Source organism: Zosterops lateralis (genome assembly GCF_965231275.1).
Source record: "Zosterops lateralis genome assembly, chromosome: 17".
In the NCBI taxonomy this organism is placed as follows: domain Eukaryota; kingdom Metazoa; phylum Chordata; class Aves; order Passeriformes; family Zosteropidae; genus Zosterops; species Zosterops lateralis.
This window is the reverse complement of record NC_139777.1, coordinates 3,913,427-3,940,069: the sequence shown is the minus strand read 5'-3', so window position 1 is coordinate 3,940,069 and position 26,643 is coordinate 3,913,427. Positions and strand designations below refer to the sequence as shown.

Here is a 26,643-nt window from a genome sequence, read left to right as displayed (position 1 = left end):
TTTTTTTTTTTTTTTTTTCTCACTTTCTCTACTTTTTTCCCCCATTATTTCAGTGTTTATCTCAGGGGAAATGACTTTGCATGATGGATTGCACACCCAGCCAGCAGCTTCTCTGACCTAAGCATGGTTCACACTCCATCAGACATAAACACTTATTAGTTGTAATAGGGATGAGGAGAGAGGAAGCACAGTAGTCAAAATAGGACTTGAGATGAAAGAAATTCAATGGTTTTTCCCCAGAAATATTGATTTTCTGTGTGATCCTGAGCAAGTCACTTATTTTCAGAGAGGTTTGTGCTCGCATACTGCAGAAAGCAGAAAATACTTTCTCACGTCTGGTCTCAAGAAGTGTTTTCAACTTCAGAAAATGGAAAATTTATGTCCATTTTCTGAAGTACATAAAAGAATAAGCAGTCTCTGCTTGGCTGACACTGAGAGGGGACTTGATCCATTAATCTGATCTTGTTCTATGAGATCATATCAACATTTCAGACTGAAAAATACAAAAGTTGTGCTGTGTTGAAGACTGGCACAGGTGGCACAAAGAATAAATGTTCTCTTAGTCCTATTTATCAGTTTTAATGTAGCTTTTTGCAGAATTTAGGCTGGTTTTATTTGTACAGGGCAGCAGAGCTCAAAGATTCAGAGGCTCTGGAGCCATTGGGTGTTTCTGCAGTTGCCCAATTAGCAGTTCCTGGTGCTTTGCCTGCAGATTGGTTTTAATGATGATCATAACCAGATTCTCATATTTTGTATTTGCTAAGCAGTTTGGCCTTGTGACACCCAGCACAGGTCAAAACCTCCCATGAGAACACCAAGAAACCACAGAAAGGTAAAATGATTTCTCCAGTCCCTTGGAACAAGCCAGTGGTGGGACTCAGAGAACCAGCCCAAGGAGCACAAGAAAAGGCTCTAAATCTCATGGAGAAAAAAAAAAACCACTAAACCAGAAGCAATTTCATCCTTATCCATTTTGTCAGTACTTCTGGATGTAGAGATTTTCCACTGGCCTGACAGATGCCTTAGGATGTAATTGTTTTTAAAATTAAGGCTTTCAGCTACCACCATGTGCTGTACATGGGATCCTATTGTTCAAAATGGCCATTTTGACAAGAGGAAATAAAACCCAAAATAAAATGTACAAAAGCAGTCCTTGGTTCACAAGGGAGGAAGGGCATTTCTCAGAATAAGGCCCTAAAAAGAGTGATGCACCCTTACAATGATGGCACCATTCAAATTTCTGGTGAGAGTGTCCTGCTGAGCTGAAAAGAAAATCTTTTTTGTGGAATTTCATAGAAAATGGTGGGGAACCAGAATTCTTCCTTCAAGAAAACACACACACACAAAAAAATTTGAACAAATGTCCCTGTGGAATCAGGGAACTGAAAACACAGCAACTCCTGCTCAAAGGAGAGGCACATGGCAGAGTTCCTGTGCACTGCACATCGTCCACTTCCCTGGGGCCTGACAAAGTGCAAAAAGGCCACTGGAAACCTGGAGCTTTGTGTTTGTGGAAGAGAAAAAAGCCAAACACATACCCAGAGCAGGGACAGAGAGGAAGAAAAAGGAAAACTGCCTTTTGAGGCTGCTGATGCAAGAGAAACTTCGAGAGGGTTGGGGTGGTTTTTTTTGTTCAAATCCTGGCTTCGGTCAAAGCACTGAGCATAAAAATGTGTGGTTTATTTAATCCAACACTCCAGGAAAGACTTGCCTGCTTTGTAATTAAACAGAACTTCATCAAGGCAATGTCTCACATCATTCTGTAACTGCATTCTAACACAGACAACCCATTAATCCCCAAACTGCCTGACAGCTTGAATAAAAAATAGAATTAAAATAATACAAATAAGAGCGCAAATTGTGTGGTTTGGGCTCCCTTGAAATAACTGCTGATTTCACAAGTGCCTGAGAAGGGTGTCCCAGTGTGAGCCAGGCAGTGCAGCTGCTCCTGGGGATTTATAATTCTCATTAGAATTTCTATCACTCTTCCCATCCTGTCACCCTGAGCTTCAACGTTTCACGTCAGTCAATTGCCACCACCCCAAGCCTGGGCAGGCTGGGTAATCAAGCCTAAAAAATGGCTTTTTTGATGTGTTTGTCAGGCTCAATCAAGAGCCACATGATAACAGGATGGAGCCCAGCACACAAAATGTGGTCCCTGTGCTGCAGGAGGGCTGGGCTGATGTCACCTGTCTGGGAAATGATAATCTCAGGAAGGGGGTGATGCTGGTGGCCTTGGGTGACTGACAGCACTGCTCTGGTTCTCCTGTTGATTAATTGATTGTGGGGTTGTTTTAGTTGAAGTTTTGTTCCTCCTGGTTCTCTGTAGGCCGCTTGTGATGCTCTTTTTAAAGAAACACTGTGCTGTTGTTAAGCATGAAGTGAAGGTTTATAAAACAATTCCTATTCCCTGTCAGGACTAGGATTTTATAAGCACAGGACATTTCACTGCAGCACCATAAACTCTCCTCTACCACATCAAAAATGAAGAGACTCTCCTGCCTGTAGCAGCATGAAAAGATTTGCAACCATCCTGGCTTCACCCAGGGGCCAGTCCAGCCTAAATGTGGAATGATGAATTGTTTGGCCTTTCCTGGCTTGTGCCATCTGGCTGGAAAGAAAAGAAGGAAAAATAGGTGAGTCAGAGAAAGCATAAAAGGACTGCACCTCTCACATAAATCAGCAGCATCTCAAACCACAGCACACATCTCCAGGCTCTTCTGTTTGTTTCCCCTGTATTTATATTCTGTCAACTTGTTCACTCACTGAGACTTTATTGTAGAATAGTTATTACTCTTCTTTTAAAAGCAGATTCTTGGCTGGAAAAAGAGGAAAGAGACACTGGAAAGAGCAAGAGAAATGCTGCAAGAAAGAAAGGAAAGGGAGGAAGGCTCCATGGGAAGAACACCTTTGGAGATGGGGGCACTTAGAGCTGCAAGACAGCACCACACAGAGAGCAAAATTGTTCCTCCCAGAGGAAAACCATTCCACTTATTCCACTTTGCACAGCTTGGCTTCAGTTCTCAAATAGTGGCTTTCAGTTTTAGCTTTGTTTTGAATGCCTGTCACCACTGAAGAGAAAATCAGCACAGACTAACATTTGCTCAGGCCAGGGATTCACTGCCCTGCCTTCCTTTGTCAGGAAAAAGGGTTGGGAGTGCTGCAATGCCAGTGCAAACTTGCCAATTAGGAATTCACACTCTTGGATCTGATTTATGAATTGCAAGTAAAAAACAAAGATGATGAAAGTTCAAACACCACCTCATTTAAAATACTGTTTTCCCTCTTTTCTTTGCTGTCCTGTTGGTTTTCCAGGGACACCTTCCACTATCCAAGGTTGTTCCAAACCCTCTCCAACCTGCCCCTGCACAAGGAAATTGTCCCCATTTATACTTTTCTCCTGGAATGTTACATTGCAAATGTCAACTTTTCAGCTTTTTATTCTGATTAGGATTGAACATTTTTAATAAACATTCTGTGAAGCTCTGCCCAGATCTCAGCTTTGACCAATGTGGGCATGGAACTGTCTGGATGGGAGGAGACAACTTTTCCAGGGATATCAGTTCTGGAATTTGGCCATTACAGCTCTTGTTCTGGGTGAAAAAACAGGATTTCCCCCTGTGTTTGAACCCATCCCTGTTTGAGGGAATCCCTCAAACACAGGGATTGCAGGATTAGTATTTCAACCAACTCACTCGGGAAATCAGAGAAAATACAAACATAGACACTCAAATAATTTCTTGATAGGCTAAGAGGAAACCAGATTATGACACTTTCCAAGGGTTTTAAATAGAACTTTAAGTAAAAGATGGGGTAAATTTGAAGCCAGAGATGCCACCTCGTCACGTTTATATGTTTACAGTATTGAGCAGAACATTGTACCAGATTTTTTTTGTTTTCATTTATTTATCCCTCATGTTACTGCACCAGTTTTCAGAGAGGTTGAATTTTAAACCAGCACAGAATAGCTGTATTTAAACCTACCTATTTTTGGATAGTAATAATGAGTCTTCTGAGACATTCGAGATTCAAAAATTCAGGACAACCACTCAGGGATCTTGCTCAGCTCCCAACCACTCTTCCTCACTGATGGGCAGCATTTAGGTACTTCCAGAAAAGGCTGCTGGAGTAAGAAAATGAGACCTGAGATTAGGGAGAGCACTGTTAAATGCCACCACCTCAAGGGAGTAGGAAATCCAAAAGCAAAGATCAGGCTCCCAACTTTCCAAGTTTGAAAGGACAGGGATTATTTAGTGCAGAGATGGTGGGGAGGAACTCTGGTCACAGCCCTCATGGGTGAACACAACAGTTGAAAGAGGAAATAAACTGTTCTCTGTGTCTGCAACAGCTGGAGAAGTAAATGGAAAGGGTTAAATTGCAATAGCACAGGTTCAGTTATGAATTAGGAAACTCCCTAAAGGTAAAGACAATTCAACAGTGGAAGAGACTGATCAGAGAAGCTGCGGCTGCCCCTGGATCCCTGGAAGCGTCCAAGGCCAGGCTGGACAGGGCTTGGAGCCACCTGGGATGGAGAAAGGTGTCCCTGCCCATGGCAGGGGGTGGGATGGGCTTTAAAGTCCCTTCTAACCCAAACCATTCCAGGATTCCCAGATTCTGTGATTCCATAATTTACATTTGCTCCCTGTCCAATTTAAGTAAGGCCATGTTTGCAAGGTAGTGATTCATACTCTTGTTTCCTATAACCCTTATTCATTTTAATAAAAATATCTATTTGTTCTTCCTCCCTCAAGCCCACCTTGCAATCTTCAGCAATTATTGCTCTTCTAAATGAGAAAAATATTAATATTTCCCTTTGCAATTAAAATATATTTCTGAGGTTTGGAATAATTTTATTTCACTGTCTAGCTTCTTCCTTCTCCTCTGTCAAACACTGATTTTTTTTTTTCCATTTCAGTCCTTTCTAAGTTTTACTTGGAGAAACTGTATTTTTTAATCCCAGATAATGTGCCAAGAAATGCCAGTATTCCTTGGGTAGTGGCCTTATTAATGATGGCATTTGGGCTCCCTAAATAACAAGTACCAGGAAGAGGAGTCAGGATTCAGGGTCTGCAAATCTGGTTACTGCAGACCACATAAAAATAGCAACTTGTTTTTCCTTTTCACACATTTCTTAGTGCCACAGTGGTCACTGAAACTGGAAGTGTCATTAGTAAACGAACAGAAAGATGCACAGCAAAGCCTTGGGATGAAAAGAGCTCTCCCCACACATAATAGCTGTTAATGTGAAATTAAACTGAAGGGTGAGACAATGTTGCTTTAAATCCCATTACATAATAGGCAGATTCCAAGCAGGAATAGGGAATTTCCATTTGCAGCTCACAGGAGTGAATTTTTGCTCACAGACCACGAGCATCTTCTGCTAAATCTCATTATCTGTGATGTCCAGAGAAGCACAAGGACACAGGAGACCTGCACAGGAAGGAGATGATCCCAAAATCCTGCCACCAGAGGCAACCACAGCAGCTCAAAAAATGCTCAACATCTCCAAAATAATGGAAAAAAAGCAAAATAAAGGAAGCAAAAGAGTGGTTTTCTGTAGGAGCCTATTTAGAAGTGGAGGGTTTTATTCCTTCAGCTTGATGATCTGTGTCACAAAGTTATTCTGGTCTATTTTTTAAGTCTTCCCATAAAGTAGTCCAAGACTTCTTTGTAGTTGCTGCTGCACCCCTCTGACTGCACATTGAAGTTGCAGTGGCTGACATTTATTGGTGACAGGCAGAACACAAATATTATATTTTTTTTCATTCCATTACACAACATCTTCTGAAGCAGATTCCAGGCAAACTGCATGGAGTTTGCTGCATCCAGTACTGAAAATTCCATGCAGGAAAATACATCAGCATTCCATGCTATGTAAGTTTATAGATTGTACAATACATCCTTAATTCCAGAATGGCAGGCACTTCAAATAATTTAGGAAATTACATTTACCAGTAATTATTTTATTTACCTGCACTGAGGTAGGACAGGGCACATTTCTCAGTTTTATTCCATTGCTTCCATTCAATAACTGCTTTTTAACTTTGAATTGTCAAGTCAATAGAATTCAGAAGAACTCCAAATAAGCAAATCAATAACTATAAAATGGTGAATACCCCTCCTGTTCAGCTTGGGAAGTCTTCACACAGATTTGGCTAAAAGGAGGATTTCCAAACCCTCTGCACAATGTGCAGGTCAGAGCCAAGGGGGCTGTTTGCACTGGGACACCTCAGGTTACTTCCCACAGAAACCCACATGGATCAGGATCCTTCCTGGAAGAAACTGTCACCCAGGCAAAGGACAAAGCACAAAGCACAGCCTCTGCCAGGGAATAATGTGGCCACACTCCTCATTCAGTGCCTCACCTGCTGTGGAAGCTTCCAGAGCTTCACTTGCCTCTCCTGGCTCTGACTCAGCTCCTCATTCCAATAAAAGGCCTTGGCTGGTATCCCAAGGCAGTGGATTGAATCCACAGCCACCTCCAGCACGGATTCTCCATCTGGGAGCTGCTGTGGCAGCCACATTCCTTCGGGATAAAGCATTCCAGGAGGCCTTGGAAAGAGCACGGGGGAGCTGCAGACAAAGCATTGTCAGCTGGGGTTCCCCAGCCTGTGAAATATCCCTTTGGAGAACAGGGACATCCCAACCTTTGGAAAACACTGCAAACCCCTTCTGCCAATGTCCTTCACCTTGGTTGTGAAGGGAACATCCCATTATGACTCCCAGCCCTGCTGTTTGTGTGGATTTTGTGGAAGATACTCACCTAGCACCATGATAGTACCACAAGATCCAAAGATGGAACGCTTTTTTGGTGGAATGTCACTCCCACTAAAATGCACACACACACTTTGTGTTTCTCTCCCTCTCTTCCTCTCACCGTGTGGATGAAGGAAAACAATGCCAAACTCCCACTCTGGGAACAAAACAATAACACCCGTGGCTGTCTCCCCATGAAATGTTGTGACTAATCCAACCCCGGGAGTTTTTTTCCCTTGCTCCAAGGAACCTTCGGGAGCTGGGCTTATCTCCCCTGCCAGAACTCAGCTGCCACATCCCAGCTGCCCTAAAATCTTCCAGTCTCAGCATTCCCTCTCTTCTGAGTTCTCCCAAGGCTCCCATTGGGAGGATCAGGGTCTGTCTGCAGCCATTGTTCTCCCTGTCACGCCTTGACCAAAAATAACAGATGCCCATGAAGCTTCTCCCGCATAAAAACTTTTGATAGCAGCTCTGCACACTCTCCCCGTTGAAAAATTACTGCAGCACAGAGGAAAATAATATCTATTTCTGGAATAAAACCAAGCCTGGAGACTCTTCTACTCTCCAGCACAGGAATAGCAGGGATGTCCTACCAAACAGTGCACAGAGCTATCACACAGATCTCTAAATTACTGCTTGTTTGAACTTACCTGAACCCTGTGTTAACTGAACTGGCCTCAAAAACAAGCTACACAATGGTGTGAGGGCTCACACTGCTGAATCAGTGCTACAAAAGGGCTTTGCATGGGTCCTATGTTGAGTGGTCATCCATTACACGGAAAAAAAAAAGCTTCTTCCCAACCAGATTTAATAGGATAAAAAGCACTGGTGGTAGATGTTGTTTTACTCCAGCTCTGAATAAGCTTTTCCTGCAACAGCACAGCGCATTTGTTTTAATGCACTAATATGTTAAATAATTTAATCTGATCAAACAGGTAAATAAATGCATAGAGCTCTAGCTCTGCTCAGTTGTGCACAGTCACTGCTCCATGAAAAGCAGACACTTGCAATGGGAATCCCCACAGCAATTATCCACTAAAACTATTTAACATTTATCACCACATCTCTCTCATTAACATGATTTGTCTCAGCAGCACGTCCTTTGCTGAACATCCAGGTACAGCTGCCTGTGACACTTTGTGCCTCTGAACGGGCTCAGGGCGAGGTCTGAGGGAACTGAGGGTGAAATTAGGCTGAGAAAGAAGGACCAATTTTCCTTTGGATCCCCTTTTTTCCACACATACTGAGGTGTCGCAGGGTTTACATCCTCTGGAACCCATAAATCCAGAGGTACAGATTTTAAGGGACATTATCTGCTTTGCTCATGAGTCCTTTGGGAAAAGCTCCTTGAGAGGTGACAGGATTCCTGTGAGATGGTGACAGAGGGGAAGGAAGAAAGGGAAATAATTCTGAGGGGACAAATAAAATAAGGGTGAGCAGAGGTTCTGGAGAGGAGAAACAACCATGAGGGGAAAGTGAGGGACCAAGAGGGATCAGTCCTAGAGGGAAATGGGGAGTTTCAGAGGGGCCCAGTAAGTCAAGCCAAGGGGGTTGAGAGGGAAACTGAGGAGAACAGCTCTGAGGGAGCCGGTCTCGGTCTCGGGAGGTGAAGAGCTGAGGGAGCAGCCATTGCATGAGGGCGAGACCTCGGGGCAGTGCCAAGGGAGTGAAATGAGGCGCTGAGGGGACCGTCCCTGGCTGCGGGACGAGCGAGGGGCTGAGGGGAGCAACCCCTGAGGGCTGAGGCGCTGAGGGGAGAACACCGAGTGCGGGTGATCCGCTCCCCAAATGAGGCTGAGGCGCTGAGGGGAGAACACCCAGTGCGGGTGATCCGCTCCCTCCATGAGGGTGAAGCGCTGAGGGGAGAACACCCAGTGCAGGTGATCCGCTCCCCACATGAGGGTGAAGCGCTGAGGGGAGAACACCCAGTGCAGGTGATCCGCTCCCCACATGAGGGTGAAGCGCTGAGGGGAGAACACCCGGTGCGGTTTATGCGCTCCCCGCTGTGGGGCCACCCGCTCTCCCCGGCGCGGGTGAGGCTCTGAGGCGCGATGTGAGCGGGGTGAAGCTCTGAGGGGAGCGCTCCCGGTGCGAGGGCGGCGCTGCGCCCGGTGCGGGTGACCCGCTGTGCCCGGTGCCGTTGCCACACTCCCCGCGGCGCGGGCGATCCGCTGTGCCCGGTGCGGGTGAAGCACACACAGGGCGGGTGAGGGCTGTGCCCGGTGCGGGTGAAGCACACGAGAAGCACACACGGGGGGGGTGAGGGCTGTGCCCGGTGCGGGCGGAGCGGCGGGAGCGGCCCGGGGTGGGCGGAGCTCCGGGCTCTGGGGGCGTGTCCCGGCGCTGGGGGCGGAGCCCCGCGGGCAGGGAGGGGGCCGGGTGTATTGTTCCCCGCGCGGTGCATGCCGGGCTCGCCTCAGCCCCCAACATGGCGTCGCGCTGTCAGCGGTGTGTGTGAGGCGGGCGCGGGACGCGGGGCTGCGGGCGGGCACGGCGGCTCCCGGAGCTCCCCGGAGCGCCGCCGCCGCGGTGGCAACGCGCCGCTCCTCCCTGCTGCCCGCCGCGCCCCGGCTGTCCGGCGCTCAGGCCGCTGGGGACGCGCCTGCCCCCGCCCTGCCCCCGCCATGGGCGGGTAGCGGGACCCGCCTCGCCTCAGCCCTGCGGAGCCCCCCCGCCCTCCGCGCCATGGGGTCCCCGGCGGCCGCTTCAGCGGCCGCGGCCACCGACTCGGCGCAGTGGCTGTCGGTGAAAGAGGAGACCATCTTCCTGCACGACGGGCTGATCCGGGTCACCGACCTGGCCGAGCTGCCCAGCGAGATCATTGGGGTGGCCGAGCCCGGCGACACCGAGCTGGAGGTGAGGCGGCCCCCCGGGCCGAGGGGAGGGACGGGGCAGGGCCAGGGGGCGAGGAGGAGGATGCCCTCGGGAGAGGGGCACGGTGGCAGCGGAGGCCTGAGGCGAGGAGGACGGGGGATGGGAGATGGGGGTGCAGGGAGGATGACTAGGGGAGGATGGGGGGCCGGGATGGAGGATGCTGGATGCGGATGCCGGTTTGAGGGATTTGGAGTCCGGAGCCAGCCGGTGTCGAGGCGTTCTGCTTGTCTTGAGTCAGTCTAATTTATTTCGGATAATAATGAAAGTGGAGCCGGGCAGGAGGATGGTTGAGGTGCTGATGTAAATGGAGGGTGAAGTGTTGGTGCGTCCTCCTTGTTTTGGCTCCATAAGGTTTGGAAATCAGAGCCGCGCTCAAGGATTTCAGCGTGGCCTTTGGCCCGTTTATTTTTATTGAAGGTTTTGTGTCTTCTTGCTGTTACTTTTAGACGGTTTGCAATTCATCAGCCTTACAACGACGTGCTCGGGGGTGCCCGGGTGTTTTATTCAGCTGTTGACAGAGATCATTATTAAGCAGCCCAGATTTTCATCCCAGCTTTTTACCTTTCCCAGAGCTGCCCGTGGTGTTGGCTGCAGGCGGGCGGTGCAGCTGTTTTATCTTAGGAGGAGCGGCTGAAGGACTGAATGTCACGGATTATGGGTTGCATCTATTTTGTAGACCGCTTTTTTTTTTTTTTTTTCCTCTTCTTTTCTTCCCCCCTGTGTGCCTCCCTTCTCCTCTTTCACCCCACCCTCCTCCCCGGCAATGACACAGGGGCTTTGTCACCGGAGCTGAGCGGACAGGGGACGGTCCAGCCCCAGCTTTATCTCCGGGCTCTGTTTGCTCCCAGGCGTTTTAGGCCGAAAAAACCTCTTTTTAGTGAGGCTTTAACTGCTGTCTGGGCTGTCGCTGAGAGGAATCCGCGAGCAGAGTCCTGACAACATCATTGTTCATCGGGTGACGTGAAATCTTTATGGGCTCTGGGGAAACTTCCCCCGGCCTTATCTGAGGGGAGATATTTTCTGCTGAACGGGCGTTTTCTGTCCCCTGTGCTGGGACACCGGGGAATGGCATGGGAAAATCAGCTTGCTCCCATGAAATGGATGTTGGCAAACATCACATGGACAGGAAAAAGGAGATTTTGAAGGTGGCTGGCTCACCTCTGTGTGTATAAACATGCAGTGATTCTCCCCAGTGATCAGAGTTGCTCTGGCGTTCTTGCAGCTTGGATGCAAGAAAATATTTTGGTTCTAGAAGCAGCATTGAGTTTAAAAGCTGTGCTGGAAAAATAAGGTGCTCCCGCAGCATTTTTTATGTTGTATCATAAGAAAGGAGGATATCCTTTAAAAAACAAGTAAGATCTTATTTTAAGATCTTGCCAGCCAGGCCAGAAGTGTGTTCTAGCCTGAAACTTGACACACAGCTTCACTTGACAAGCACTTCAGCTCTGAAGAAATTTTTTTGTGAGTGTTAGGAATGTTCTAAAACTCCAGTTGTTTGGGAGAGATAGGAATGGAATTGGTGCTACTGTGTGTCTTGTGCTTCATGACATTTATCATAATTGGGTGTTGCAGCAATCCAGTGCCACTGATTCACTTCGTTTTTCCTGCTCCAGGGATTCTTTTCCTGTTGTTCATCTTTGCAGCGCAAAACTTTTAAATAAATAATTAAATACCACTTTTTGCTGTGGTGCTTATTTTTGCTAAGTACTGATTTTGACTTGTTTTGACCTTTATTCTTAAGTCACAGCTTATTAAAGCCTTTTTTTTCCATCCACTGATGGAATTGATGATCACAGGCCATCCATTTAATTTTCAGATATCTGTAAATTGGTTTAGAGTTTGGTATTGAGGGGGAAGGGTTTTAAAAAAATGAACTTTTGCATGGTGCAAATGTAAAATATTTAGCTTGTAACTTTCCTCTGCCTTATTTTTCATGCTGTTTTTATTGAAATCAGGGGCACTCTGGTGATGTGGAATGGCTTTGAGGAGCCATTTTGTGGAAATAGGTGCACACATCTGATTGAAGCGTGGCCATGCAATCGACTGCTACACAAGAGCTCATTTACACTCTTTCTACTCCTACTTGCAGTGTAATAAATATCTTTGAAAATGGTCCAAACAGAAATCTCTTGGGACGTGCTATTGGCCAAGGGTAGGAGATGCTGCAGCTGCTGCTTTGATTAGGAAACTTCTTTAATTCACTTCTTGTGCCTCATCAGTGGTGGTCAGAAGCCCGGCTGAATTTCTGAGCTGAAGTGCTTAATTAAAAATGTATAATGTTTAATACTTTAATGGATATTTTTTTGGGTGGAGAAGTATCATTCTGGTCTGTTTTGCTTAAATATCCCTTTAAAGAGCATATTGGTGACTAATGTCAGTGTGTTTGGATGTGTTTCCTTTGTCCTTCTGTTCAAAGGTTCTGTCTATTTATAAAAAGAAAAAGGAGAGGGAAAAATGTTACAGTGCTGGTGTTATGCCAAGAAAGGCTTATGAAAAGTTATTATTTTGTTATTTTTGACTCCCATGGAGCTTTGATTTCGTTCTTTTGTATATTTGTATACACTTGTATTTATACATCTATATTTTAATGGTGTGTTACAAGAGTCTTAATCTTCCCTTTCAACTTACTCTAGTAGTATGTTGAATTTTAAAGGGTGTGGAGGTTTTTGCTCTGTTTTTATTTTTTCTGTGATGATGTGTGGCAACTTCTTAGATTGCTTCAGCATATTTACAAAACATAAGGTGGTGGTTTTGGGTTTTTTTTTTAATTTGATAGAATTTTGTAATGATATGCATGAACCAGCTGTTCCTGGTGCGGGTTTCCCTCTAAAATCCTCTGGTCAGGAGAGATCTGGATTAGTCAGTGATTACAGAAGCCTTTGGACCTTTATTTAAAAACCTTTCACACAGAGAAATCTTGGACAGAGCAAAGTCTTCTTCTTGGGGACAGCCCTCAGTGACAGAGCTGGAGGTGTTGCTGTGACACGTTGGTTGTGCCCACCCAGGAGGGACATCGAGTGCAGGAAGTTCCTTTCTGTGCCCCAAAGGGACCTGCAGCACTTCCAGAACCTTCCCAGCCAAACATCTTCCCTGGAACCTGGAATGCTGCTCAGGGTTTGTCTGAAGGAGGGGAGGTCCCTTCAGCCAGGGAGATTTGATCTGCAGAGTCACCACAGGATCCCAGAGTGGTTTGGGGTGGAAGGGACCTTAAAGATCATCCAGGATCCCTCCTGCCAAGGGCAGGGAACCTTCCTGTGATTGCACCCTGGAGCTGGGAGTGCAGCTCCTCCCTCAGGGGCTGTTGGGATCGTGTCTGGCCTCATCTGATGTTTGGACTCTTGTTAAACCCTGTCCCATGGGACAGAGAGGTGCCACTGGGCAGGTGTACCTCTGCACTGAAAATGGTTATCTTTTATCAAGTGGAAGGTAAACAAATAATCAAAATGAAACAAATAAGTAAAAAGTGGTGGCCTTTCCTTTCCCCTCCCAGTGTGGCCTGGGCTGGCCCTCCACAGAGAGGTTGAGGAGCTGAACTCCAGTGCTCTTTTCTCAGCATGTGCCAGTCCTGTGACTGACTTGTGTTTGCCATAAAATGATTTAGACTGGGAGATTTCTGCTAAACTTGGAAGTTTTCACCCATTTTCCTCCCGGCCCAGAGAAAACATTTTGTCACTTTTCCCTGATTGCTGGAGGAGAGAGCACTTCCCTGCAATTATCTGGGTCACTGCTTCCCAAACCTTTCTGCTCGTGACCTTCCTGCCATCTACAAGCGTAACCTCTGTCGTACTGAAAGTCCCCACTGCCACCACCAACAATTGACTCCTTCCTAAGTGGGTGACCCTTCCTGGGGTTGTGACCTCTGGCTTGCAAACTGCTGATCCAGGCAAGGCTTGGAACACCCTCAATCCTGTCTGTGCATCCCCTTCCAGTGCTCCAGGATTCCTCTGCCAGGACTTGGGATTTATTAAACTTCTCTAATACAGACCACTGTGCCTCTGAGTTTTGATTTTTTGGAATCGTATTTTAGGTAACCTTGTAGAGAGAAACATTAGGAAACTTCTCAAGGATGATTTTGCAAATCTGTTGCCCAAATATAGATCGTGTTACCAATTGCAGCTGATTAATTCAGTGATCTGCACTCTCAGATGTTTAAATTGCGAAGATTTTTCTTTACCTTTTGCAGCCATTTTCACCTAGGAGTAAGAGCCACAGAAATACTTTAATGGACAAATAAACAACACTTTATAGTATTTTATTTATTTACAGCTTGCTTGTTCTCTGTAATTCATCTCAGATATGAAAGTTATTTCATAAATTTGTATGGTTACAAAAATGATTTGGGATAAAATTGTAAAAGATAGCAATGTCTTAGTGCTTATTTCTGAGCAATGAGATTTCCAGTGCTTTCACAAAAGAAAAGAGTTTCTGCTTTTAGCTGAGTAGTTAAAAACCTGCACTGCTCCACACAGGACTCGGCAGAGGCTTTGAACAAGAGGATAAGGTTAAAATTTCCTGGAGCAGAAAAAATTGGAACAACCTTGAGACTTGTAGTTTTTAACTGCAACACTGGAGCGTGGTGTAAAGTGCAGCAGCTGCTAAAACATCAGGGAGAAAATGTTTGCATATATTTATATATTTGGCACACGGTGTAACAAGGAAAAGGTCTCAGAAAGGGGTTAGAAAATGTTTTAGAAAAATTCAGGTGGGTTTTGCACCAAGGAAGTTTTGTGCTGGATGTCCTAGAAAATGCCAAGAGCAGGAATGCTGTTCCCGGTGGGAGACAAAGAGCAGGGACACAGGGTTGTTTATGGAGCAGATTCAATTGGGATGTGTATTTCAATCTTCAGGGTACCTTTAAAACTGTCACTTGTGCTCTTTCCCTTACAGAATAATCCATACTTTTTGTAATTCAGTCTTTTTACATTGTTTTATTGGTGTTTCTGGAGACAAAAGAGCCAAATAAACAAGTGGTGCTGCCTCTCTATTAACTCTGTACAAGAAAAATGACCTTATACTTGTAATGGGATGGTCAAAGTAATAGAATTAATTTTTTTCATGCTGCTTTTAATGATATTTTACAATTCTGAGGTGGTTTCTGTTTTTCTGTCTGGTTTGTACCTCCTGTGAGATGGGAATAATCCGTGTTTAATTCTCAGGGGGATATTAGGAATGTAATTGATCCCGATAAGTGTTTCACCATCTTCATCTTCACGTGTGAATTTCAGCCAATTGAACTCTGGAGAGAAAGAATTAAAGGTTACTGGGGAGATTTAGAGTCTTCCTTTTCCAATATCCAAACTTGAGAATAAAAACCCTTCTTTGTGCACACCTTCACTACTCCTCAGTTCCCTGTGTAACAGAATTAAAATACACAGGGAGAGGACAAGGGGCAGGAATTGTAGCCAGAGGAAAAAGCTGCCTTTTAGTGACAGCTCACATTTACATTTACTTAATAGGGTCATAAAACCTCAGGCTAAAGCTCTTCACGTATATTAGTGTGTGTTAATTGCACTCGGTCTGGTGTTTACTATCAGCAGAGAAACATGTTGCCCTGAAAATAGGGAATGTCAGCCACTCCTTTCTGGAGCAGATTTGGCAAAAATTCTGTTTAATGGGGAGAATTACCTGGGCAAGGTCATGTAGTAGGATGCAAAAAGACAAATATTGTATACAGTGAGAAAGATGACACCTCCTCATAGTTCATCTAAAATCAGATACTTTTTGTGCTCCTTGATGTTAAAGAAGATGTCAAAGACCAATTAGAGTGATTGAACTTTGGCTCTACCATGTTCTAATTAAAATATTGACTAAAATTGATTTAAAAGATCAAACAAGGAAATAATGTGTAAGGATAAGATACTGTAAAATTAAAATAGTGACAATTAAACTATTTAATAACACGGTTTTTAGTTAAATGTAAGTAGTAGCCACTTGGGTAACTCATTCTATGGCAAAGTGATGTGTTTGTTGCATCCTCTTAGACTCTCTTCAAGCCTTGTTGGTCAGGAATGTTTGGAGTTGGGAAGTGATGGATCAGGGACTGGTTCAGGTGAGGTTTGTGTGGGGCTGGGTTTGGTTTGTGGCCCCGACACCTGCTCAGGTGTTGCACAGGGAAATATCACCCCAAAAGGCTGCTGGAAATCAGTCCCGAATCAGAGAGGCAGCCCAGAGGCAACAGGGGAGAGAATTTTACCTTTTATAAACACTGGTAGTAGTGTTTGTATCAGAATTTGTGAAAGAACGTGTTGGGACTTTTCTTGCGTTTTATTTTAACTTGTTTTGACTTCAGATAGTTGGAAGATGACAAGCTTTGCCTGGAGATATGAGAACCCTGGCAAAGGCTGGGATTCCTGTGTGGAGCCTTGAATGCATCCAGAGGGAAGCACTGATGGATCTGGCAGGGACCAAGTGAAGCTCTGTCACTGTTGGGGTGGGAAGGGCTGGGTTTGTCTGAGCCCTGGAAGCTCCCGGGGTGTTTGTCCCAACCTCACTGGGAACATTTGGTCTTAGAGCTCCTTTTTGGAGGTAGCTCTCAGTACTGACCTCTAGTAAAAAAGCTTTTGAGGAAATCAGCCTTTAATTTAATTTGCTGGAGTGTCCTGTGTAGCAGATGACCTCACACCTCTCTTCTAATATCCTCTTGTTTTCTGGAAGTGCAAATGCCTGTTTAGCCCCTCAGATCATGTTGAATAATTAAGGGGTTTTTTTTCCACTGGTTCCATAAGCCATGTATGAAAATCAGATGATGTAAACTGTATTATCAAAAGTCTGTAAGTCCCATTTTGGAATGATCTTGTAAATCCGTTGAAGCTGATGTACTTCCTGTATTATTTACCCAAATTAGTGCTCATTTCCCTTCTGAAAGGCTGAAGCGAAACACTCTCACCAATCCCAGACAGACCATGCATGCTTTTAAAGCAAATTGGCAACTGTGAGATCAGGGAGAAAACTAAAACTTCAGCAGGAAAAAGCTTTTCATCAGCAAAACAGCACATATTTGACACTGACTCGTCCTGATTGCTACAAGACAGACTCAGAGCTGTAGAGCCATATCAAAGACCAAAAAAAAATTAATTTTCCTGTTAAACTGTGGGATTTGAGGAGCAAGACATGCAACACCAAGTACATCACAGCTTGTCTTTTGTGGTGGTATCTTTGTTATTGACAAAGACCACAGACCTGTTTTCTTCAGCATTTTACTCTCAAAATTCAAACATTAATTCTCTTTTTCCTCCATTTCTGCAGCTTGTTGTCACTTGGTGGAAAATCCATCCAGTTTAGTTCAAGAAAAATCAAAAGCCAACTGTTGTAGAAAGTGATTCCATCTAGAATAGGAAACAAACTTATTTTTGAGACAGCAGAACACACAACTTAACAGGAGGTGGTTATTTTAAATGTGTAATACGTGGTTTAGGAATTAATATTCATAATCTCTTGGAGAAATTAATTAAAGGAGGTTTATTAGGTATAAGGAGCTCAATGCAACATCCATTCAAGTGTAATTACAATGTGAATTCCTTTCAAGTGAACTTTTCCTGGCTCTGGTGGTGAATGTCCTACTGCAAAACTATTTGCCTTTAGTCAGGGGCTGTGTGGCACTGGCAGATGTGATTTGTCCTGCAGCATTTTAACAAGCTGTTCAGGAGTCTGCAATTAGCCAGAAACATTTATTTCATGATCTCTGTGACTGCTGCCTGCAGTTAAAAAACCCCACAAAACAAACAACCCTGGAATGCCATTCCCCACGGCAGCTTTGCCTCTCACGTTCCCCTTCCCACGTTTATATTTATTTATTAAATGAGAGAAGGACAGTTTTACAGCATAAAGATGGGCCAGAGGTTGTGTTTGAGGGTGGATGAGATGAGGCAGTTTGGAAAGTGGCCAGAAGCCCTTTGGACACCAAATCCCTTTGGATACTGGATCCAGAGTATCAGAAAATGCTTGGCTCATGGCTTTCCTTGAGCTTGCCACAGCTTAAGTGACTTTGCTGATCTTCAGTGTTGTTGTTTGCTGGAAGGAGAAAAGTTACCTGTAAATTAGTTAAAACTCTGAGTTTTCCAGTCTCAGGCTGGCTACTAAACCATAAATACATTTTTGTGTCATGCTTCACTTGTTTTCTGTTGTTCCAGCTTGGTCTCCAGTTTTATTTAGAAGTGCCAAAAAAGCCTCTTTCTTCTGTCTGAAATGATGAGGAGGAGACTTTTAGGGTTTTTAACTACAGCAGCAACTTGAAGTATTTTGAGAAAGGTGTAGCCAACTGCAAGATGATAAAATTTAAGAGGGGGAAAAAAAGCAGAGGAGAGAGGGAGTGTAACAGAACTGTTGGTGAATTGGAGAGAACTGGTTGGTTGCTTTGTTTGTTTATTTATTTGAAGAACTCCAAAACTAGAACAAGCATGTTCTGATTACACAATATTAGTGACCTATTAGTTTTCATAGAAGGGCTCTAAACCCCTGGGACCCTCCAAACCCTCAGTTCTTTTGAAGTTTTTAGCAAAATTGCCTCGATTACAGAAAAAAGCTCTAGGGGAGGGGAGTGTTTATTTTCCAAGCTACTCTTTTGTGTGCGTATTTTTCTTTACAATCTGTGTTATTGTTGTTGTTTATTGAAAGCTTAAAAATCCCTGTCAGCAGCCCCTAAGCCTGAGTTTGGTGAGGATACTGACTCAGCAATAACAGGCTCACGGAATCCCACAGCAGTGGGGTGGGAAGGGATCTCTGGAGATCCCATAGTCCAAACCTTTGCCAAGGCAGGGTCACCTGGAGCAGGTGACACAGGGGCATGGCCTGAAAGGGAGGGTGTGTCCCAGTCCTTTGCCATGCTCCACGGATAGAGGTTCATAGGATTCTGTGTGTTTTATTTTATGGCCATCACTCCTTACCCTGAGATGGGCATAACACCACTCACCTTCTCTTCAGCCCCAGGTGTAGCTTTATCCATCCCCAGAAATTAAAAATAATATCCCTCCATCTGCCGTAGAGAGCAGCTGATCTAAAAACCACACTGAAGCCATATGGAACTTCTTTTCCCTATTCCCCCTTTACCAACCTCTACAAACACCCACTTTTCCCTTTCCTTTTCCCCAGATCCTGACCTTCGAGACCAAGAACCCGACAGAGCTGGCGGAGCAGCTGCACTCGGTGTGCGACAACCAGGGGATTTTTTTCTTTTTTTTCTTTTCCCCCCTTTACCAACCTCTATAAACACCCACTTTTCCCTTTCCTTTCCTCCAGATCCTGACCTTCGAGACCAAGAACCCGACAGAGCTGGCGGAGCGGCTGCGCTCGGTGTGCGGCAACCAGGGGATTTTTTTCTTTTCCCCCCTTTACCAACCTCTATAAACACCCACTTTTCCATTTTCCTTTTCCCCAGATCCTGACCTTCGAGACCAAGAACCCGACGGAGCTGGCGGAGCGGCTGCGCTCGGTGTGCGGCAACCAGAGCAACGCGTACGCGCGGCTGCTGGAGTACCGGCTGAACGCCCTGCGCGGGCTCTGGAACGCCCAGCGCCAGCTGGCCCTGGAGGAGCAGCACGACCGCGAGAGCTCCGGGGACGAGGAAGCCTTGGCTCTCCTCAAACGCCAGGGTTTGTTACAGCAGCCGGAGCAGGCTCCCTTCACCTCCCGCATGGGGCTGCTGCTGGTGTTCCCGCTGATCCAGTCGCAGAGCAGGACGGACCCTTCGCTGTGTAACATCACGGCCGAGGTGCTGCTGAATTGCCTGCGGGACTGCCAGCCCCTGAGCCTGACCAAGGAGCCGGCCGACTGCCTCAACGGGATCGAGTCCCTGCTCTGCTCCTGGCTCGAGGACACGGCGCCCTCCGGCCAGCACATCCCCTACAAGCAGAAGGAAAATGCTGCTGCTGCCCTGGTTGCCTTGGCTTGCGCGAGGTGAGGGAGCTGAAATAAGAGAGTCACCTTGGATGTGACACCCTGGAATGCTTAAATTCAAGGGTTAAACTGAGGTGACACCCTGGAATGGTTAAATTCAAGGGTTAGGCTGAGGTTCATGAGGTTTAGGCGAATTCAAGGGTTAAACTGAGGTTCCTGAGGTTTAGGTTTTGTTCTCAAAGGGTCACAAGTACACAAAACTTGACTGGCAAAATAAAGAGAGTTAAGGAACTTTGGCAAAGTCCAGCCGTGATTCACCATTAACCATAATCCCAAATTCCACATCCATGGTTTTTGAACTCTTCCAAGATGGTGACTCCAGCACCCCTGGGCATTGCTGTGGTTGGTGTTCATTCTCTCTTTCCATTTCCAAAAATGAGGTGACTGCACTGGTGATACTTATTTTTAGCTTGCCACCAGCCTTTCTCTTTCTGATATTTAAATATTGGGTTGGAAAGGGTGAAACTGCTAAACATTTCTTTTTTGCGTGTGTTTAGCATATGCAAAAGCAGAAGGATCTGGGTTAGCAATGCCTCTGTGCATGTTGCTGCTTCTATTGCTCTAGGAATAGTTCCAAATGTGTTTATCAGGGAGAAAAGTTGTCTCATTTTCCCTTTGTCCTGCCCTTTTCTGCACCTTTCTTTGGCTGGAGAAGGTGGAACTGCCAAGTTTCAGGGCAATTCCTTTCAGATTTGATATGAGTCCTATCTCTCAAATGTCTGGAGGTATTTTTTCATTTTGTTGCTAGTGAAGAGTTCAACCATTTTGTAGATTAAAATACCGCTTGTCCTGCATGGGTTTGGCATCAGGTGGTTGAGGATAAATTTGTCATAATTATTTTTAATCAAAACCTACTTTTTTTAGAGGATGGGGCTTGGGGAGAGGAAATACAAAACCTCTGCAAAAGCCCCATGAATGTGGCTTTAAAGTCACAAGGAGCCTTTTGGAAATGTTGGCTTGAATGTTTCTCCAGGTCACAGCCTTGTCTGTGAGGTTTAACTCAAAGATGTTGCAGTTCCCAGGATATAGCATGATTTGCTTTAGGAAAAGGTTTATTCAAATGAAACCTACTTAATTTCTAGTGCACTTGTTTTAATGAAGTCAATGAGAAATTTATGGTATGTGGCAAATTATTCTGTCATGACAACTGCCTTATCTGAAAGGCAATGTACTTGAACATAGCTCAGAAAAATTGGATTTGATAAACACAATCTCATTTCTTTTTTTTTTTTCCCAGATGTCAATTTGCAGGAAATATGGGATGTTCTGTTGCAGCTGAGCTAAATTTCAAGTAGAGCTTTTGAACTTCAGGTTGATCTTTTATTTTCTTTGCAAGTCTGCCTTTCATTGGTTAGAGAGTTGAAATATCCCACTGTGCTTTGTTCACCTCTGAAAGCTTCACACTTTGCCTTTAAATATCTAAGTCATGTGTTGAAGAAAAAACCTTGAAAATGAGACTATTATTGACATTCCTAGTTGCAATCTTGGGTGCTTCTTATTGCTAAAAATAAAACAACAGGGTAAATATTGCTTTAAATAATTAATCGAGGTGCTTTAATGTGTTTGGTGTCAATTTTCTCCAGGCTGAGGTTTATCAGTGAAAGCAAAGAGCTGAAGATGTCACTGGGGAAAACAGAGATTGGGGTGTGGAGGAGGAAAGTTTGGGAGCTGGCTGACCACATGTGACAGCAAAGGGTTGGATTCAGCAGAGTGCAGGGCAAGGATCTCTGCAGCTGATCACTCCTGTTTGTGAAGAAAGCAGCTCATAACTGACCCAAGACAGCCAAATTCTCTTACCTGGGTGGGCTGTAATACCTGGATATAAAGCTACCACATCTTCCTGAAAATGGTCCTGACCTTTAAAAGAGAAATTGTAAAATACAAATTTTTAAGGACATCTGGATCTTCCAAATTTGGGGTTGTGATGGGAGTGATGCCAGTGCACAACTTCCTCAGGAGGGGCAGTGCAGGGGCTGCCCTGATCTCTGGGAGCAGGGACAGGACCCAGGGAAGGGCTGGAGCTGTGTCACAGGGGTTTAGGTTGGATTTTAGGGAAGATTCTTCCCCTAGAGGGTGTTGGGCACTGCCCAGGCTCCCCAGGGAATGGGCACAGCCCCAAGGCTGCCACAGCTCCAGGAGTGTCTAGATAATGCTCTCAGGGACAGGCTGGGATTGTTGGGGTGTCTGTGCAGGGCCAGGAGCTGGATGATGATCCCTGTGGTCCCTTCCAGTTTGGGATATTCCATGATTCTGTGAAAAGTCATCAGAATCTTGATAAGAAATGGATGAGTCTGGTCTTTCCTATTGGAGGCAGGAAAGGCATCTCCAGTTGGGAGTGCAGCAGCCTTTGCTCACATGGGCTGCACTGGAGATTTAAATGTGATTAATCGGCTACAAGAAATCCTGAAAGAGCTGCCTCAGGAGGTGTTTTATCATAGTGCCTTTATGAACCTGCTGTTGATGACCCAGCCTGTGGCTGCTGCTCTCCCTCCCTACTGGGCCTTCAGCCTCTTCACAAAAAGGTGGTGGAATTTAGGCCAGAGGTTCCTCAGCATTCTGCCTGTCTGTCCCCTTCTCTTCCTCCTTCCCCTTCCTCCCCAAAGAATGAACATCCTCCAGGAAAGAGATGCCAGTTAGAAAAGAAGCTGATGCCATATTGTGGCTCTGGGTGTTCTCCATGGCTGCTGTTGTGTGTGTTCAGTCTGGCTTCAATAGACATCTTTAATTCATGTTTCTCTTGTCCTTTTAGAGGGTCGCTGAAAACCTTTGTTCATACAGTGCATCTATTACAGAAACAGACTGAGCTGGGGTCCCTGCCTGTGGCTGATGTTCTCTACAGGTTGGTAAAACTTTCCTCCTTACAAATTTTTACAGCAGATCTGAAAATGTATCAAGTGTGTGTAGGGAGGAATGTCTTTAAAAATGATTAAAAGGCTTCAGAGTTATTGAGGGCTTTAGGGGAGATTGAGATTTAGGCATGTGCAGAAGACATTAGAAAATCAAATCTAAAAGCATTGATTGGTTTTGGGTGTTTTGTCTTTATTTTTTCATTAAATATTGATGATTCCTTTAAGTGGCTTATGAACTCTGACAGAATAATTACTTTAAATACATCTTTGTCTTAACTTTTAATTTAGCTGATTTTTCCTACCGCCGTTCTTTATGAAATTTTATTTTATTTTCTGCTTAAAGGTTGTTGCTTTTGGAGGGAGGCCCTGGATCCCCCTCTTGCCTGCTTGGAGGGAAGCACATCGTGTCCTGGGGCTTTGAGGACATGTTACCTGCCCCTGATGCCAACACTGGTGCCAGCAGTGAGAATAAAGGTGAATTACTTCATCCCTGTCACTATCAGCAGAGGAGAACAGGGTGCTTTAAGTGCTGATAATTGTTTAAAGATCAATGTAAAACTTCAGAGTTGGGGCTCAAAAAATATTACTTTTTGTTGCTGAAGAACAGCTGCTGGTTTAAACTGTCAGGCTGTGGGAAACAGTCCAAAGCAGTTGATCCAGTGACCCTTCCTGACTCCGGTGGGAATTTTTCAGAGGGGTCAGACAGAGTTTGGATATTATCCCCTCGTTAGAATATAATCACTGCCCTGTGCACTATCCCTGTGTTCAATAGCCAACTGTCAGTAGCACAGCAAGTTTATTTTTAGAAGTACAAGTTCATTGTTTGGTTTTTTTCCCCTCTTCCCTACTCTGCTTTTGTTTCTACCCAGTTGATTTTGAAGTTCTTTTTTTAATGCTTTCTTTTGTATTTCTTTTCCTGAATTCATTCTTAGTTTTTACTGCTTTGTTTGCTTACTATTTTTGTAATAAATAATAAGCAAAGAGTTCACATGATTTTAGAAATAGTAGTTCAAGCTTTGCTGACATTTAATGCAATCCGTAGGAATTTAAAAATCTGAGTTGTTATTTTAGGCTACCTGCAGATTTATTGGAGACATCTCTTTTTAGATGTTTAGACAAGAGAGTGGGTGGACTTTTCCTTCCCGAGCTGAGTGTCCAGATCCTGTGAACTTCAGTAGATTGACTGGACTCGTGTCCCATCTTGATTATTAATAATTACTGCCCTGTGTTTCAAATACATTTTGTCTTATTTGAAGTGTTAAGAGGTGGAAGGATCTGAGCAGCTTTAGGGGAATGACAGAGTTTGGCAGAAATGAGATCAAGGCTCAATATTAGGTTCTTTTTCCCTCTCACACTGTGTGAGACCATCTGGGCAATGGAAACCTGCTGGTTTCCATGGGGGGTAACCCCCAGGGAGAATCCCCAGCTGGAATGTTACAGAAATGCTCTCTGCTGTCCTTGCTGCTGCTCCAGATGCAGACCTGGGCCGGTGCCTTGCAGCCGACGGGCTCTACCTGTACACGACCAATTCCGTGGGCAGGGGAATCAGCAAACTGGGATCAGGACTGCACGGAACTCTCAGGTAAGGGACACTTGAGTGCTGCCTGATCTGCAGAGCTGCTGAAACCCAAAAGTTTCCTGTTTTGGGAAACCTCTCCTAGATGTTGGGCGTAGCAAGACTGGAGGATATGGAGCTTGGAAGGAGATGATCTCCAAGATGTCCCTCCCAACCCACACCAGTCTGTGGTTCCAGGATATTGTGAATTTTTGTTAAATGCTATCTTAATGTGTTGGGTTCCTCATCTGAAATTCTTCTTGAGTGTGTTTTGTCTAAAATTAAAGAAGAGGTTGAGGTTGGAAGGAACTTGTGGAAGCCATTAGTTCAATCTCCACAGCAGAAAAATTTTAGATTCATTTTTTTAATGCCTAGTAAGTTGCTTGATTCTTTGCTGAGAGGGATATACTACAGACCAGTTGTGTGACATTTTATTTATAGCTGGGTTTGTGAGTGTTTGTTTGCTAATTATGTCATTCATTAAGTAATTAGTGCAGCTGTGACTCACTGTACCTCCTTGCTTCTTCATTGCTCAAAAACCACGAGGCTTTTTACGCTTAAAGCCTTTCACAACAGAAATTGCTGACTTGAATGTAAGTTCAGTCAAAGTTCAGCGCTGTGGTTGTGAGTTGTTATTTGAAAAAAAAACCCTCAAAGAAACAGGGCAGGGTTGAAGGAGTTTGAACATCCTGGTGGGTTTTTTCCAGGGGGTTTGTGTACTGCCGGAACGAGGAGCTGGAGGCGGGCTGGGTGGCTTTTGGCAACGGCAAACTCCTCCATCGGCCCGTGTCCTTTGATAGCAAACCTCACTACCTGTTCCAGCTCGTGGATCAACATACCCTGCAGGTAAAGGGGACAGGGTTATGGGGCTGGAACAAAACAGGCTGAGTGAATCACACACATTTTAACTTGAATTAGTTTTATTCTTGAAGTTTCTTGTTTTGCGAAACTGCATTTTTCTAACCCCGCCTTGAAGCGACTGTGTGGTGAATGTTTAAGTTATAGTAGAGATGTTACTGTTTCACTGTGTCTTATATATAAATGTATGTATTTATCCATAATTATACTGTTCTATATTATGGGGTACTGATAGAGCTTGTTCAGCCTGGAGGAGACTGAGGGGAGACCTCATCCCAATCCACAGCAGCTTTAATCTCTGCTCTCTGTGAGCAGGGACAGGACCCAGGGAAGGGCTGGAGCTGTGTCAGGACAGGGTGAGGTTGGATATCAGGGAAAGGTTCTTCCCCCAGAGGGTGCTGGGCACTGCCCAGGCTCCCCAGGGAATGGTCAAGGCTGCCAGAGCTCCAGGAGCATTGGGACAGCGCTCCCAGGGATGCACAGGGTGGGATTGTTGGGGTGTCTGTGCAGGGCCAGAGTTCAATAATGATCCCTGTGGGTCCCTCCCCATTCAGGATATTCCACAATTCCAGTGTGGTCACATCTTAAAACAATCAAACAGCAGCAAAATGGACTTTGATTTAAATCAAGAGTGTGTTCTTCCTGAACAGCTCTTTGTTCTTCCCCTGTCCAAAATTCAGGTGTTGTTTCAGATCTGGTTGTGGTTTGTAGATAAACAATGGTTGCCCTTTGTAAAACTGGGGCAGTTTGTTTACTTGGGGTTTTTCCTGCGGTGGTTTTAAGGATGGATATACACATTTATGTCCAGTGTGTTTCCTGACACTGAGAATGTTTAGATTCCCCTTTTCTTCTCAAATTTCAAGCAATGTTTGAGAGAAGTTGCAGAAAATAAGTGACTCAATAGGATGTGTATTTTCCTTGTGGTACTGTGCCTTTGTTCTCCATCATTAGAGAGGAGATGATCCTTTTATTTTTAGCTAGGTTGAATTTGAGATCTATGAGCTGGTTTGGATATTTGGCAAATATCACAGAATAGCTGTTGGTAATAAATCAATGTAATGCTACTACTAAGTCCAATATTAAGCCTCTTCTTCACTAACTGCATTTGATCTCTGTTTATTTTTCATACTGTTCATACTTGTAAGGCCAAACTGCAAAATCAGACCTGTTAAGATGCTTTCTGTCTCATAGGTATGTCAGATAATCCCAATGCCAGTAAATCACTTCCCAGTTGGCAGCACTATGACCACCGTGCATCTTTCTTCAGATGGCACCTTTTTCTACTGGATTTGGTCTCCTGCAAGCCTCAACGAAAAAACCCCCAAAGGCCACTCTGTCTTTATGGATATTTTTGAAATTATAGTAAGCAAATCGTGTGTTTCCTATGCCTGATGTTGGTAGCATAAGCCAGTTTAATTAAATATCAGGATTTTCTAATTGACATATTAGGTTTGGATATTTATAGGCGTGATTTGGATGGATTTATATGAAATAACTGAACAGAACAGGGGGTGAACTGTCCCAATTCCATGTCCAGAGGGTTATTATATTTAGCAATATGAATTCTCTTGTAGAATAAAATGTATCTTTTATGTCTGTATTTCTGCTCAGCAGAGGAGGTTGGAGTGGGATGGTGCAGCTAGAATTGGGAGGCTGTAGTAGTACAACTCATGGAAAATCCCTAACGCTCTAAATCACATCTTCATTAAGAGATGCATTCTGCAGTAAAACATCCCCTGAACATCATGGGCTGAAGAGATCATTGCTCACACTTTTTGCCTGGAAAAATGATTCAGAGCCAAATGATTTGCAAGTGAAACTCCACTAAGAAAATACAAGAGGATTATATATTTTTAAGCA

The 26,643-nt window shown here is 44.7% G+C and overlaps 1 protein-coding gene across 2 annotated transcripts in view; it reads left to right on the top strand.

The window, feature by feature from the left end:
* Positions 1 to 9,441: 9,441 nt before the first annotated feature.
* The window catches only part of HECTD4 (HECT domain E3 ubiquitin protein ligase 4), a gene marked incomplete at its 5' end in the record, with an annotated part of 64,990 nt that continues 47,788 nt past the window's right edge, over positions 9,442 to 26,643 (top strand). For both annotated transcript variants that reach the window (XM_083873599.1, XM_083873598.1), the window contains 7 exons: positions 9,442 to 9,612; positions 19,004 to 19,521; positions 22,271 to 22,360; positions 22,714 to 22,844; positions 23,844 to 23,952; positions 24,633 to 24,771; positions 25,975 to 26,145. In XM_083873599.1, the coding sequence (XP_083729725.1) occupies positions 9,442 to 9,612; positions 19,004 to 19,521; positions 22,271 to 22,360; positions 22,714 to 22,844; positions 23,844 to 23,952; positions 24,633 to 24,771; positions 25,975 to 26,145 (1,329 nt within the window). The remainder of the gene's footprint in view (positions 9,613 to 19,003; positions 19,522 to 22,270; positions 22,361 to 22,713; positions 22,845 to 23,843; positions 23,953 to 24,632; positions 24,772 to 25,974; positions 26,146 to 26,643) is intronic.